General features: G+C 36.4%; 1 protein-coding gene across 2 annotated transcripts in view; it reads right to left on the bottom strand.

Annotated features, from left to right (window-relative positions):
• Positions 1-99: 99 nt before the first annotated feature.
• LOC140141021 (centrosomal protein of 97 kDa-like) overlaps positions 100-17,216 on the bottom strand; it is a 78,191-nt gene continuing 61,074 nt past the window's right edge. For both annotated transcript variants that reach the window (XM_072162799.1, XM_072162798.1), the window contains exons 7-11: positions 8,524-8,613; positions 4,825-4,939; positions 2,391-2,553; positions 1,421-1,606; positions 100-287 (exon numbers count right to left, since the gene is read on the bottom strand). In XM_072162799.1, coding sequence (XP_072018900.1) covers positions 100-287; positions 1,421-1,606; positions 2,391-2,553; positions 4,825-4,939; positions 8,524-8,613 — 742 coding nt within the window. The remainder of the gene's footprint in view (positions 288-1,420; positions 1,607-2,390; positions 2,554-4,824; positions 4,940-8,523; positions 8,614-17,216) is intronic.

Raw genomic sequence — 17,216 nt, 5'->3', positions numbered from 1 at the left:
CCAGATGGACTGACTTTATCCTGAGTGTCTCTAGTCATCTGAAGTTCATCTTTCTTTAACATCGCGACAAAGGCGGGAAGATCGTGGTCTATTGACAGATCATCCAAATTGAAAGCTGTGGCTGGAATGGCGATGCGATGGCGCATCTTTCTGTGAGGCAGTGCGCATATCAGAAGGGGGCGCTGTGTTTGGTCGGAGTTCAAATGGTCTTTGAGGCATTGTGTCTTCTGAGAGGGGTAGATAGAATGATTCAGAGGCCAGCTGTTCTTGGTTAGTTTCCTCATAATCTGTGGACAAAAAAAAGACAATAATGTGAATAAAATGAAAGACTATAGTCTGTATACCTTCCTCAAGTTCGTAATTTAGATATTGTTTTTTATTGTATCTCTAAATGTAATGATGAGGAGTATATAAAAGTATACATATTCGGAAAGGAAATGATGCAAGGAATCCAACTGGCATAACAGATTCCTGCAAAATTTTTAATTTTTAATGTTAAAAAAGTTTTTGAGAAAATCACAAAATTTGAGTTTACTTTACTAACTCGAGGAAGGTATACAGACTATAATCGCATTATAGATATATGGTAGTTGCTGGTGGGCAGAGATTTTTTCATATCTGTTTTCTAATTTGGCCTACCTTTAAACAATCCATTTCCAGCAATTTTGAGAAGCTTTGACCAACTTTGTGAAATATTCACCAGAAATGGTTGAAAAATGCTCAATATTGTAACAAAAATCACTAAAAGTATGATTTCACCCAAATTTCATCCCATAAGGTGAAGTTTGTCAAAATTTAAATAAAATAAACACAACTTTTCTGGATATTTATATGAAGTTTTTGAAAATTGCCCAAACAATTTCGGCCAAAAAATGTTTCTTTGACATTATCACCAAAACTGATCATTTGTACCAAAATTTGATGTCACAGAAGGATTTGTCAAGTGTTTGCCATTCTAAATATGTTTACTTTGATATACTTTAAACCAACAATTTAGCAGTTTAAGGCCAAAACTTTTCATAATTCCAGGCTTAATACCAACCTTAAATTTTCATGCATCCATTCCATGGCTACAAAAATATGTCCTGGATGCAAAATTGCCCCACAAAAGATGTGTGAATGGGCCATACCATTTAATATCCTCACTCCCTCTGTGGAAGATTTTGGAAATATCTTCCACAGATCCACAGGGGGAGTATGAATATCAAATGGAATTAACACATTAGGCAGCTCTATTTGAATTTCATACACCCTCTGAGAACGATTCAACACAAATCTTCCACAGAGGGACGGTTAGTTTCAAATGGAGCTGCCTAATGTGTTCATTCCATATGAATTCATATTCCCCTGCTGAAGATGTTTCCAAAATCTTCCACAGGGGGAGTATGGATTTTAAATGGAATAGCCCAATCTTCCTTACCTTCAATATCCTGTAGCACCACATCAAGTAGATTACCCTTCTCCCCACCTCCTTTCTTGAGTTGCATAAACTCTTTATCAGCACTGTTTGACCACGCTTTGCCTGGTGTGCTAGAGGGGCTATGATGTACTTGGTGCGGAGATGACATCCTCATTGGAGATTTGACTCGTTGGGGTGACTTCCCACCTGTTGAGGAAATAGAGAGATTATTTGTAATGAGTACTATCTGCTGATTGGTTGCAAGAAGACTATTATGATTTATTCAGCCAATCAGCAGCATCGTAAGAATGGTGGTAGGGCTGAAGTGGATTTAGTGAGCTCAAATATTTAGAAGCTGTATTGGTCACTTGGAAGAATATATCTCTAAATTAACCAATCAAAAACATTGTAAGAAAGGTAGTAGGCATCAGGGGGTTAATGTGAACAATGTAATATACAAATTGTCAGGGCTACTTCAAAACAAATACTATAGCTATTCCTTGAGTTGAATGGCATTGGAAACTCCCATCTGATTTTCTGGGTTCCTTCCGAAGGAGAACCAGTTGAGGTAAAAGGAAACTTGGTTATACCGATATCACCAATGATATTGGACCAGAGGCTTGTGAAATTAAACAGCTCATGAAGGATAATGCAACCTGATAGTACCACTTTGTCTCAACCGCTTCTGCTATTCCGTCTACGGGCGACAGATAATGATGATGGCATGGGTTCGAGTCCCTCCAGCACCAACATGTTGTGCACTTTGGCAAGGCATGCCTCACCACACCTAGGTGTAATGGGAAGTAGTTAGGGGATAATTACAATATATATGTGCCGACAGGAGTTGCGCTACAGATGTGCCCTTGTTAAAGTGAAATGATTCAGATATACCTCTAGTAGCAGCAGAATAAATTATTGAGATGTGCTGGTACCCCACGTTGAACTGCACTTTAAATCACCAACATTTATTCTACATATTTTGTTAACATACCTGGTGTGAGTGACCTAGGTGATCTACTAGCATGTGTTTTAAGCTGTGTTGGTCTGCTTGCCGATCCACCTCTCCCTGGCCCATTAGCACCACCTATTTCAGACTGATGGATCTTTTGTAGATGTAGAATTTTGGCTAATTTCTCATCTTCTTTCGACTGGAGCTGAAATTAAAATGTGATGTATACAATCTTGCATGAGGTATTGAGGATGATAAGAAATATTGTGCACCACTGAGATGATCTGTAGCAATTGTTGGGCAGGAAAAAAACTCCTGTGTGCTAGAATAACCCCTGAACATGTTTAAAGCAAAACTGCCAACAGGTTACATAGGAGGTTTTGCTTTAAACATGTTCAGGGATCAATGACACATAAGAGGTTTTTCCTGCCCAACGACAAGTGTCAACTGTACCAAAATTGGCTGTCGGCAAGAAAAATCTTGCAAAAATTTTACTGTTCTTGTTTTTGTCTTCAAATAACGTACCAATTATACAAAGATGCATAAAAAGAAAAAGTGGACAAATTTTGTCAGCAAAGTTCATAAAATGTAATTGCAAAAATTGTTAATTTGATCTTCATAAAAATTGGGCTATTCCATTTAAAATCCACACTACCCCTGTGGAAGATTTTGGAAATATCTACCACAGAGGGAGTGTGAATTTCAATTGAAATAACACATTAGACAACTCCATTTGAAACTTACCCTCATCAGTGGGAGATTCAGGTTGAATCTTTCTTAGAGGGTGTATGAAATTCAAATGGAGCTGCCTAATATGGTCATTCTACTTGAAATTCATACTCCCCTGTGGAAGATATTTCCAAAATCTTCCACAGGGGCAGTGTCGATTTTAAATGGAATAGCTCAATATATGTCTTCCACTGGCACATACACAAGCCTGGATTCAGCACCATATTCTTACTTTTCAAAAATGAATCACAGCCTGTGAAGCAAACCATCTGTGCATGCTATTCATATGGATTTAACCTGACCCTGATTTAACACATGATGACCCAGCCATTTAAAGTCATGGATATATGTCAAGAATTAGATCACCAAACACCCAAAGGGCTACATGGATCTGAAAATAGTCTCTGAATTTGAAATCAATTGTGAGACATGTAACAGTGATTCAAGTGTATGGGGCTATTCAGTTGAATCCATACACCCCCTATGGCAGACAGGGGGTGTGAATTTCAAATCTGCATCCCTTAAGGTAATGTTTTCCATAGGGGTGTATGGAATTTAACTGGAATAGCCCATTTCTTGTAACAGTGATTCAACTGTATTGGGATATTCCAGTTGAAATCCATACACCCCCTATGGAAGACATGACCTTAATCTCCCACACAGGGAGTGTGAATTTCAAATAAGCACCCCCTAAGGTAATGTCTTCCATGGGGGTGTATGGATTTTAACTGGAATAGCCCATTTCTTCTTAGTGACAGTGCCAGTATTGCCAGGGGGATGGACCTTGGAAAGGGGAATGTTAAAATATAGCACATACAACGTAAAGGGCAAAATCATTCTGCAAGTACAAATTTAATCCCATGAGAACTACCTGCCTATTGGTCAAAAAGGAGTTTTTCATTATCAATTGGACCAATCAGCATCATTGCTAGAATAATAAGTATTTCACCACAAAAAAAATTGGGGTGAATTATTTGCAAAACTCCATTCTGATTGGTGATTAAAATGAAGATATCATGTAATTGGCCAATCAGAGGCAATGTTAGATCGGCAGGTAGTGCTCAGGGGGTTATATGAAGGAGACCAAAATGGCAGCCCTGTTCACTTTGGCAGCGATCCAGATCGGCCAGCAATGTATTTCAACCGTTAGTCATGCAAAAAGATTCTAAACAGTTCCCACAGGAGTCCCTACAGGAGGGTTCACTCTTGAATCCAATGGATTTAGAATGAAAATGTATTGTTTTAAAACGTACAATGTACCACATATTCAGACGTTTTTGGCGATGCCAATGGCGATGTCATAAATTAGGATAATGGCTGTCCCCTGCACAAAGTGCACATATAAAGGCCCTGCTTGCTTTTATCAATTGTCTCCAATCAAAAGATTTGAACCGGTGTCCTTCACCGTAATCATAGCATAGTGCAGTCCATTCAATCAAATGTTGTCATCAACCTATTTGATCGTAGTGCCCTTTCAGAAAAGTGGAAGATAATTTTAGAGCACTGGAATAACCATAGCTATTGAAAATGTAATTTGGTATAAGTAGGAAAATATGGCCCACATTTCACTATAAGGAAACAAAAATCCATGATCGGTTGAAAATCAGTGAAAAATCTGTTATCTAACACAGATTTTTCCCGGATTTTTCAACCAGTCACAGATTTTTCACAGAAAATGGTCTCCTAGTGTTTGGACATATCTTCTAAAAGATAACCCTTTATTGACACACCTGCATAAATGACCTACCTCAGACATTGATGTAAGGGGACATGTTCCACCGAGGTATTCTACAACCCCAGCATGTTGCCCAGGATGAAACATCCGACCTTTGCCCTGGCTGTATAACCATTCACCTTTCAAACTGTGTACAAAAACAAAAGACAAAATATGATTTTCGAAGAAATTATATAATAACACATTTTTTAATAAGTGCTGAAACAAGACAAAAAATAGATTTATTTTACAGTATGATATGAAAAAAAAAACATCTCAGGGACTCAGTGCAACTCTTGCCTTGTTTTAGTGAGTTCCCCTGGGTAATGGGCTATTCCATTTCAAATCCACACTATCCCGGTGGAAGATATTGGAAATATCTTCCACAGGGGGAGTATGAATTTCAAATGGATTGAACATTACCCTCCCTCCATGGAAGATTCAGTTTGAATCTTTCTCAGAGGGTGTATAAAATTCAAATGGAGCTGCCTAATGTGTTCAATCCATTTAATACGCCCCCTGTGGAAGATATTTTTAAAACCTTCCACAGGGGGAGTGTGGACTTTAAATGGAATGGCCCAAAATGTATGTTGTGCAGAAATGTAACTGCGCTTATGAAATAACATTACCCACAGGAGCTACCAGAGATAAGAATAAGGCAGTATTGCACTATCTTTAATTTTCCAGTTGAAATCCATACACCTCCAAGAAGACATGACCATTATCTTCCACACAGAGAGTGTGAATTTCAAATGTGGTTACCTGAATGGGTGACTCCGTTTGAAATCTACACCCCTGTGCAGGATATTAAGGTCATGTCTTCCATAGGAGGTGTATTATATTATATTAAGGGCTGGGGTATGAACGTTTGGACAGTATTTATTTTGGGACATCAGAGCACATCAGACATATCGAATTGCATTCTGAATATTTGAAGAATGTCATTCTGATATCAAATAATTTAGATTTTTGAAATTGCAATTTAATACACATTTTATGGCAAATCATTAAAATTGATATTTTGATATTTAACAGTACTTGCAGTAAACTTTAGAAATCTGATGATTTATACTTAAAGTGTATGTAGGTGGGATGAAAAGCCGACGATCAATTGAAAATTTTGACCTTTCGTATTGAAGATATGGATTTTTTTTTCCCAAAACACCAAAAAAAATTAGGTCTTTTTGAGAAAAAAATCCATATCTTCAATATGAAATGTCAAAATTTTCAATTGACCGTCGGCTTTTCCTCCCTGCTACATACACTTTAAGAATATAACATTAGATTTATATAATTTACTTCGAGGACTGTTATATATCAAACATTTGAAAAATATCAAATTTTTATAATTTGTCATAAAATTTGTATTATATTGTGATTTTCACAAAATGAAAATTATTTGATATCAGAAAGACATGCTTCGTATTCAGAATGCAATTCGATAGGTCTGAGGTGCTCTCATGTCCAACAAAAAATACTGTCGAAACGCAATAAAAGCTCATTTTAGATCCCTTAAGGTCATGTCTTCTAGGGAATGTATAGATTTCAACTGGAATACACCCAATAATTATTCAAAAGTTTGCTACCGGTAGTAAAAGTACCAGTTTGGTTTTGCTTCAATGCTAATTAAATTATGAAAGAAACAGCTTTCCCTTCTTCTAATGTATGCCACTAACTTCAAAGGAGGACTTTCACTTATAACACTCCAGGACATAAGCTGCATAATTATATGTGACCTGCTCCCACAAAATGAGCATGAAGTCGCAAATTGGTTTCAAGACCCCTCACTGCTGAATTGATGTTTGTGAATGGGACATTCTGTATGCCAGTAGTATATCCTTTGTAGATGGAACACAACATGCACAATAGGGCATTCAAAAAGGACATACTACTAGCTTGTACATGCGTACATCAAAAAAAGAATATCAACTCAGCAGCCAGATCTTGAAACTCTCAATTTGCGACTTTACACTCATTTTGTGGGAGTAGGTCGCATTATCTACTTGTTTTAAAGCTTGAAAATAGCTGCTGATGAGGTATTACATACATATATAAAACATGATTGAAATTCATCAGATTCTATAAAGCTGATCCACTTGCAGTCCACACTCCCCCTGTGGAAGATTTTGAAAATATTGTCCACAGGAGGATAACACACTAGGCAGCTCTGTTTGTATTTCACACACCCTTTGAGAAAGATTCAACTTGAATATTTAAGGGGGTACTACACCCCTGTGGTAAATTTGTGACTATTTTTGCATTTTTCTCAAAAAATAATAACACACTGGTATCAAAAGTTATGTATATTATTGGGGCAAGGAATCCAATTACTATACTGAAATTTCAGTGACTCAAGACAAGCGGTTCAGTATATATGATTGGAAATGAGGTACATCCTAGCGGTACCTCTTTTCTTATCATAAATAACTAACTGCTTGTCATGGGTCACTGAAATTCCAGTGTAGTAACTGGATTCCTTGCCCCTATAATATACATAACTTTTGTTACCGCTGTGTTATTAGTTTTAAAAAAAAATGCAAAAATAGACACAAATTTATGGAGGGGTGTAGTACCCCCTTAACAGAGAGAGGGCGAGTCTCAAATAGAGTTGGTTAATGTGCTAATTCCATTTGAAATTCATACTCAGCTAGCCTGTGGAAGATATTTCCAAAATCTTCCACAGGGGGAATGTAGACTTTAAATACACTAGCAATGAATGTCACTTTCTAAACCCTGGCGAGCAAAAGTAAGACTATACGGGCCCAGGGTGACGCACTTGTTTAAGAATACAACACGAGGCATATCAATTTCATACAGTTCTCAATTTAATGCTAAATCTTCTCATATGTTTCAAATCATCCCTGTTTAATACCATCAGGCTATATGATGAATGCCGTCAATGTCATTCTATGATTTATATTGTCTGTATGTGGTTTTGACAGGAAGTTGTGATTTAAGTCGAAAGAAAAAAAATATAGGTATGAAGAACATTTACGTGGTGGATTTGTATTAGATTTGTATGACATGAGATGTGACAAAATCTTTGCATGTGTTCTATATCACATTGTCTATCGGTGAACTTGAAAAATTGTGATGTGGTACAGTATATCGAAAGGAGACACTTTTGGCCAGGGTCATAAATGGAGAAATAGCAAAATATCTGCCCGAGAGTGATTTTTTCACAATTTGGGTTTGCTGCGAATTTGTGATGTTAATAATGTTTAAAATATTGTCTGATAGTTTCAGACCGGAATATACTAGTAACTGGCATCTTGTATTTTTCAGACATTTTACAAGTCATTCCTATACTCTCAACATTGTCAATAATATTTTCAAATGCTGATATCTCAATTTCCAATTTTATAATACCATAACTTATGAACTCAATATCTTCGCTTTTAAAATGTCCGATTTCATTGGGGAAAACGAGGTCGTGGAGCAAAATATCTCTTTATTTAAGATATGTAAAACACTCAAGCACTTTATGTTATTTAAGATATATGTAAAACACTTTGGGAGCACGGTGGCCTAGCGGAACGGGTTCGAGCCCCAGCAACGCCATCGTGTTGTGCCCTTGAGTAAGGCACTTTATCTCGATTACTCCTCTCCACCCAGGTGTTTGAATGTCCTCACTTTGAATGTGGGAAACTACTAGTATATCTTGTCCTTGCTTTGAATGGCTCGGCGAACGCATGACTATTTCATTTTAAAGTTTATGGAAAATCTACGAACCTTTCTTTCTGTGTAACTGAACATCCATCCAGTATTTGTAATGTTAAGCACCAGTTGACAACATATGGTCTGTAGTCAAATCCAGTCACACTGAAAATATTTATAGTTAAGGAAATATTTGGATACAACTATGCAATATATATATATCACTGCTCCAAAATAAAGCCAATAACATGCATATGACTTTGTAAAATAAAATGTATACCTCTTACACTTAAGTATATCATATAATGTGTATAATGTTTAACAACAACATGGAACTTATAATCATCAGGAGTTCATTAATATTATTGAAGGCATGATCGATGTTTAGGCCTGAGGCAGGGCATAAACAAATTAACAATGATCATGCCCTCATTCATACATTCCCCAACATTTGGTGATTGTATTTCATCAAATTATAACAAACATGAAGATACCATTAATTAAAATGTGATTTATCATTCTTTAAAATTGTACCTTTTTCTATACTATGATCGTCACATGAAAGCAGCCATATATTAACATTGTTTATGCCATCCTCTGGACCAATCACAAACGCTGTTAGATGATACATTTATAAACAACCAATACTGTTCAGTTCAATTATCCTTTTTCCACAAAAATATCTACAAACTCCTATTTATATTTTCTTTTCTTAAGGCAGTACATTATCTAAGATTACAATTTGACTTATCTGTGCCCAAACAAATTATTTGGGAACACATAAAAAATATTATTTTTCATGTTTTGCAAAAGCTACCCTTATAAACTACCTGAAAATGAACTCAACAAATCCTTTTGACCAGGGCAGTTAGTTAGATTACACAGTTCTAACGAAAAGGGAAATCACTTATTTAAAATGGAAATCTCACTGTTCATGCATAAACAGTTAGGTCACTTGTAAAAATACTGTAATGGAATCCTCGGGCAAAATGCTGTCAAAATAGTCAACATGGCAGTCAGACCTGAATGAGAATAGTGTTAGAGCTTAGGGATAGCATTTTATTGCTGGATCTGGTCAGAAAAGTTCTTTCCTGATCTGACATTGTACAATTTCTTTAATGGTCAACTTTGGATTAGTGGATGTAAATTGAATTAAGAATTTTCAGAACTTCCTTCTTTTCCTTCCTTCCTATACATGCTGTACCTCAATTTTTGAGGATTATCGCACAGGCTTTACGTGCAGTTTACCTGTGCACGATCCTGGAACTTAGGATTGTTTGCAGATATAAGAGCCTGCCTGTTCCCCTTCTCTTTTCGCATAGCTCTTGACAGTTCATATGCACACGGATGACTCTTCCTGTACACGGGACCAGGACCAATATAGCTTTACATGTACCTGTATGTAACTTCCAAACCACAAGACATCAAATATCTGTACATGCTATAAGCAGTGAGAAGAAATTCTACAATTATATTCTGCAAAGCAACTGAACATAATTGCAGGATTCCTGACCTTAAAAAAACATTTTGGGAGAGGAAGAGAATTCTCACCTAAGGTGAGGACAAGGCTCGAACTCTCGCTGATTGCATTCTCCCGGCCAACAGCGCAATGGCTTAACCGCTCAGCCACCTCATCCTCTTAGGGCCTCTCATCCTCTTAGGGCCTTTGCACATATGCCTATACACTCTCCAAGATTAGGTCCGCATGTGCCACTCTATATGGTGATAACTCTCTAGTCCGAAGGTTCCTTAGTCCGAAGGCTCCCAAGTCCGAAGGTTCGCTAGTCCGAACACGTAATTTACCATTCGCTAGCCCAAATTCTGGAAAAGGTTTGCTAGTCCGAAATATAGGGTTCTCTAGTCCGAAGGTTCACTAGTCTGAATAATAAATAAGGTTTTCTAGTCCGAATATAGAATAAGGCTCGCTAACCCTAATCCTAACTCTAACCTAAAACCTAACCCTAATTCTATATTCGGACTAGAGAACTTTTGGATTAGCAAACTTAATTTGGTTTTCAGCCTAGAGAACCTTTAGACTAACGACCATTCGGACTAGAGAGAAGTCACACTCAATATTGCAAGCAGCAAAATAAGCACCTATAGTACATCAGCCATAGCGATGGGGTAGCAGGGGCAGCCATGGTTACATTTTTGTGCATATTTCTTTAAAACATTATATCAATTTGAACTGAAAACCTCAGCGTGATGATTTCCAAATATTTTTAACCTTACTTCTTGCTATCTCTAGAATTTTATCTTTGGCACTAGGGCTAGTGCTTCCTATATGCACAAAAATAGATCAACACAGATGTCTTTGTTTACAAACAAACTCTCTTAATATAATACACTGTCACTTCACATCAATTTGAACTTGACGACAAACCAAAACAACAGGAAGTGTCCTCAAGGGGTCATATCCTCATCTCCCGGGAAACAATTCCCTGACCACAACGTGATCAGACCACTCCCCAAACTTGACATTTACATTCTGAGCATTGATTATCAGTCTACATCATATCCAGAATGCATCTGTCAAGAAGCTTACATACACAAATATTGGAACTTTGCTTTGGGGAGTCAACAAGTTGTTGTGAAGAATTTTGATTATCTAATTATAACCAATTGAGGACATCCATCTTCTGAAATCTTGAAATACAAAAACACCTTACAAGAATTGATGATATCCTTCATGGTTATGAATTATTTCCATATTTATTTAGATATCATCTGTAATGTATAATAACAGTTCTTTGTTCGGTTTGAGGATATTTAAAGTTTTTAGCTTTTCAGAATATATTTGCATTCAGAAGAAACTTTATTCTTATAATTTTCAAAGTTTAAACAGTAGATAATTTGGTCACCTAGCTTGACAGTTCTTTGTTCGGTTTGAGGATATTACAAGTTTTTAGCTTTCAGAATATATTTGCATTCATGAAAAAAGTTTATTCTTATAAATTTTAAAGTGTAAACAAAAATTTGGTAAAATCAAATCACAAAAATCCTCCAAGATTGATTATTGTCATGTGTGACAAAATTATAACCCACGCATAGTCACCCTTATGTGTTTACTTTCAGGAATACACCGTGCCCTGGAGTACATGAGCCTGATATTGATAGATTATTACTGGATAACAAATGAAAACTTTTTATCTGTTACTAAGGAAAATCCATGTGTTCTTGGCTAAATCAGGGCTGCTGCTCTCAAATATGAAGCAAGAATTTACCCAGCACATCACACTTTCAAGTTAGTTTTTACTGAGAATGCTATGTAAAAAGACATTATAAAATATATCCATCATCATGTTTGGTTTAAACCATCCTTGATACCTAGTTTTCATCATCGAAATGTGTTGATGGAACCTTTCATCATGCTCATTACATCACCCTTATTAGGTGGAAAGAAATCAAGGTGAGAATACAAGAAGTACATTTAAGACTCATTTTAAGCAAATTTGCTGATAGCCCTCGCATACATCTTGAAATTCTGATGTGATGGACAAATTCCGACTTCAGATTCGGAATCAGCATGCTTGAGCTAGTGCAGAACACATATACCTTTACCCCAGTGGCAAAATCTTTGTTGTTCAGTGTGATCCTTTGTATTCATGTGTGAAAGTTGTATAGTGAAACACAAAAAGTCAAAAACACCATTTTTATCCAAATGTTGCATCTACGCACAAGCCTTTAGTGTAAGCCTTCAATAAAAACATGCAAATTTAAGTGGAAAGTGTGGATACGTGTTGAGCCATAGTTGACATTTCTGCATATTATGATCATGACTCAAAATATCATGCAAAGAATAATGGTCAATAAGTCATCATTAATTAGCACTATAACCTAAGACAATTAGGTGAATTAATAGGATCTTGATGATGAGTTTCTTATGACACTTTGGACAAAAACCAGATTATAAGCTCAGGCATGTGAGAATGATTGCTATGCTAGTAAACCAAGGACAGAAAGTTAAATTCTGCAGAACTTTGTGACATGAATGTATTTTTCTACACATTAATTATCATCATCATCAGTTGGTTGTGTAGCTCCAACTATTTTGATCTTGGACAAGCGAAACAATTTTGTTTGGCTGCAGCATCCCTTCAGTATCTCCCAGGAGGTGCTGGACATACTGTAAGTACAGTGTGTGTGGCAGTCCCGGTTTTCTCTTCCCATGTGGTGGAATACAAAGGGCATATTCTTTCACAGGCTTGTCATCTTTAAGATGCAGTATATGGCAACCAGTGGAGTGGTGTTGGTCATTTGTAGATGGTTCCACACGCTTGATGTTTAACATGACTCTGTAGCAAGATGTTGCAAATGCATTGATCTTGTTTTCCATGTCCTTGCTGATTATGACTCGTACCCTTACAGAAAGAGAGTAGCACAGGTTGTCTCAAACAGCTTGATTTTTGTTTTGATTGGCAGGGATGGACTTCTCCAAAGGCATCCCAGTTTAGCTGCCCAGGCTAGTCCTTTTCTTCTTTTTAGGTCTCCAACACTAGAGCCCATCTTAGAACCCAAGTACTTAAAGTCTGTGACATGGTTGATGGTAGTACCATAGACTTCAAGTGCTGGCTGGGCGTTAGAGTTTGCAGTCATATACATTTATACAGGTGTCAAATACATTTGGGTAGATCTTATACCTTTGTACAGAGCATGTGTACAATAATTTTCCCCATCACAATACACTACCCCTTCGGAGCCTTCCATTGTTCTGCTGAAATAAAACAATACAACAAAATTATATTCAGTCATTAGCCTCTAACCAAAGTACTGCATAATGTAAAAAAAGGAAGCCTTTGACATTCATCTCATGAGTTCACATCAATCTTATAAATGTTTAGGGAAATATATTCCTGTCAACTCACAACTACCTATTCATATCCTGACCCAGATTTTTAATCTGTTCTGTGTGCGATTTTGATAAGACCAACTCGTAATACGTGCTTGCGTGTACATCTGTACATACATGTGTACCTGTTGTGTGATCCACCTGTTGTGCTTTCCATTCTAACAAGGAACATTAATTTGTTTTCATTGATGAAAATATGTATGCATTGGTTTCATAACGTCAGAAGCATACTATACTACATGTACCAGAATCCTTTTGCTGCTTCCCCCAGAGGTATACTGCTGCCCAGCTTCTAAATTGATATTTTAGAGTACCATTGTAGGCAGTGTCTAGAAAACACACATATCATCACATCAGTAGGCCTACACATACTGGTACTGGATAGGTACTGCACTGGTACTCTTAGAGTAGCCATAAAGTAGCTGGGCAGCAGTGAATCTCTGGGATTGGCAGCAATAGAAGTCTTGTATTGCAAATAGTTGCAGCGTAGCATGTTTTCAGTGGCATGCACAACTTTAAAAACCCAATACACTCATTGCTGCTGCTTTGTATGATCCATTAAATGTATCACAAATCTCTTAAGGTACAGATATTTGAAATTTGCCTATTCAGTTTTATAATCATTGAAAGTCAAGAAAAGATAATTCATATTTCTTGACAAAAGAACGTCAAGCCTATAATAATGTGTAATATAGGCTGAACAAAGCATGAAGTTTATGTGGACTCATCTTGGAATGCTACCTCCAGGAAAGATGAGTTTTGCAGAAAGATATGCAACAATAACACATGCCAAGTGTAACTCAACATATAAATTAGGCGTGTTACGATGTGTTACTGTATATATGTATCATGTTGTCCGTGACTGTTGACATCTATCATCAAATTAACTAATCATATCCTAATACTGGAGTAATCTATGTCAGGTGCCAACCATGAACATAAACCTTGATTGATGACACAAATGTTACACTATATATGTGTTTTATGAACAAGTGCAACATGCAGTTATTGAACATAACACATGTTCACAGGTCTATTCAACCTGTTAGTACCTATACACCAGGAAGGATGGGAGTATAATGCTGCCACATTTTTCAATTACATAACATTCAATTCTGAACCTTTACAAGACAAACAGCTAACACACTAAAAAAGTGGGTAATGGTGAATCCAACGGACGAGGACACAAAACACATCAAGGATCAATAAATGATACAAGAGGATACCTTGAATAAGAACAACAGGAAAGAAAAAAGCAAGGTACACCAACTTGATGTGGGGAAACAAGTAAAATGCAGACTAGACAGTATGCAGGGGGGCAAAAACAGCGAATGTAGGCAGAAGAAGTAGGCAAAGTTCGATAGCCAAAAATTACCAGTTCAAAAGGCCCACAGAAGTAAGTGCTGAACCTGCAAAAACAACAAGGATCAATGGTAATACAAAACTGCACTAGAACAAGTGATGAAAATCACTGTGCATATATAAACAGACACGCTAAACCAAACATCCAGAGTAGGCACAAAACAGGCAAAGTTCGATGGCCAAAAATTGCCAATTCCAGAGCCCACAAAAGTGTCACACTAATATACACAATAAAAATTCCTTTAAAAAAGGAATGTGGCGCCCAATGTGAACTTGGACGTGATATGGTGAATTCCATGGTGTGTAGATTTGGTATTATAATGATTTTTCTAGGGAAGAGTACAAGATGATCAAATGCAAGAGAAATGTGTTTGATTGGGGAAGGTGTTCTGACAATCCAAATATAAACTTAGTCCACCTCAAATGACCTGTAACAATTTGTGATTGACATTACTTAATTCACCTCGGATGACTTTGATATGACATTCAACATTTTCAAGGCTTACACCAATCATATATCCATAACAATTTAACTCTTACAACTTCCTGTCAACTCTCTAATTTAAAACTTTAAATTTCAGTCTGTTTGCCTTTTCTGTCTTGTGCCATTTAGTACACTACAGTTTGTTACAATAATTAAGATAAGCAAACATTGCTGGATAGATAACAGGATTTAGTTATTTACTTAATCCAATCATGGAGTAACCGCTATATAGATTCTATGGTAATTAGCAAACAAAAGCCATCAGTTTAAGAAAGCTCGTTAATTGATCTTAACACTATGGACCATAAGAGTCTCATCCCAATGGCATAGTCCAATAACCTCAATTACATAATCATAGTGCAAAATTTGACCTCAAGTTGCAGAGTATGAGTTTGTGTACAAAGGATGAATGTACAAATGTGGTTTAAGAACTGTTCCCATGATAGATGAGCATGTTGTGGATCCTAGTGTGTGGTCAAATGTCACCGTCTATCGGGTTCTAAGGCACACGGTAAACTGGTTGAACGCATACAAAGGTCAGGATTTATTTGGTGTTTTTATAAATCCTAATTTTGTATTTTAAACAAAGAATATACGCTCACCATTTTATCCCGTGCATATCAGAAAACAATAATAAAATAAAATCCAAGCAAATTGTGGTTTTATTTCTGAGCTGGGCATAATTTTAGCAAAACAATTATGAAGGCAATCTAGCAAGAGTGAAATTAGAAGCCGTTCACAAAGTCATGCCTATATTGTGGCCCCTCCGTAGAGGGCGCCACAAAAAGTATGTACGAGGGGGTATCAAAAAGTTTTAGAAATCGCACAGAAGTGAAAGAGCTATATCAATAAAATTTTGTCAGTGCAATCACTGGTCCCTATCTACATTATTATGGTCCAAAAATGGTCTCATAGGTATGTTTATTTTTTTTACAGGTGGCACTAGATGCCAATAACCCGCTGCCCCAGTTACTGCGCATAAACTGCAAGATTGAGAAATTGAGGCAAGCAGCATTATTAAGATCCTGCTTTTGAAGGGTTGCAGTGCCTAGAAAATTGATGATGAAATGAAAGTTATCTTCGGTGGTGATTGTGATATGCCACTGTCGCTTTTTGGAAAAGTAATTTTTATTTCATCACAGATTTTCTGGGCACTGTAACCCTTTAAATGGAACTTAATCATGCTGCATGCCTCAATTTTCTCCATTTTGCTGGTTATCCGTTACATAGGCAGGTAGTGACATCTAGCTCCTGTAAAAAAAGTAAACATACTTATGAGACCATTTTTGCACCATAGTGTACATAAGGACCAGTGATTGCACCGACAAAATTTCATTGACATAGCTCTTTCACTTCTGGGCGATTTCTAAAACTTTTTGATCGTATATACATTTCTTTAGCTATTTTCAACATAGAATTTCTTTTCTCACATTTTCATCTTTTTCTGCCTTTTTGTGATAATTTTCTATCAACTGTATATTTGTGTGCAAATTAAGGGCACTGTTTATATTTTAAATTTAATTTAGCCCAATAATATAAGTTATTCCTTTCATATTAACATTTTACCTTATTCCTTTCATGATACAAAGTAGTTTGAAAGTTGAATGCTAAAAATATGTTACTCATTTTTATGATGTTTTATTGCCATTATACAAGTGTCAAAGATATAAAATAAATAGCGCCATCAGTGTTCAACTTTGCTTTAAAATGAACTACATAAAATCAAACAACCATGTGATGTTTAAAATAACATCACATTAATACACATATTTCAAAATCCTATCCATAAATTCAACCATTTAAAGTATTTGTGTATGTATAAATCAATGAAAACCAAGTACAATCTTTGTATCAAGAAATAATCCAATGTCAGTTGTACTCATTTGGCACAGTATGACACAATAGTTCAATGCCCTGATAAGCCTACCTGCAGACGGATGAACGGAGACAAACATGAATTAACACCTCATAAGTCCACTAGCTCACCAAAGTCATTGCATTTCCTCAAATCCTGGGAACAATTATGCCAATTAATTAAGTCTAATACAAGGGATTTTGTATACATGGTGTTGA

This window comes from Amphiura filiformis, chromosome 19 (genome assembly GCF_039555335.1).
Source record: "Amphiura filiformis chromosome 19, Afil_fr2py, whole genome shotgun sequence".
NCBI lineage: Eukaryota > Metazoa > Echinodermata > Ophiuroidea > Amphilepidida > Amphiuridae > Amphiura > Amphiura filiformis.
The sequence above is the reverse complement of the archived record's forward strand: the minus strand, read 5'-3'. Positions and strand labels throughout refer to the sequence as shown.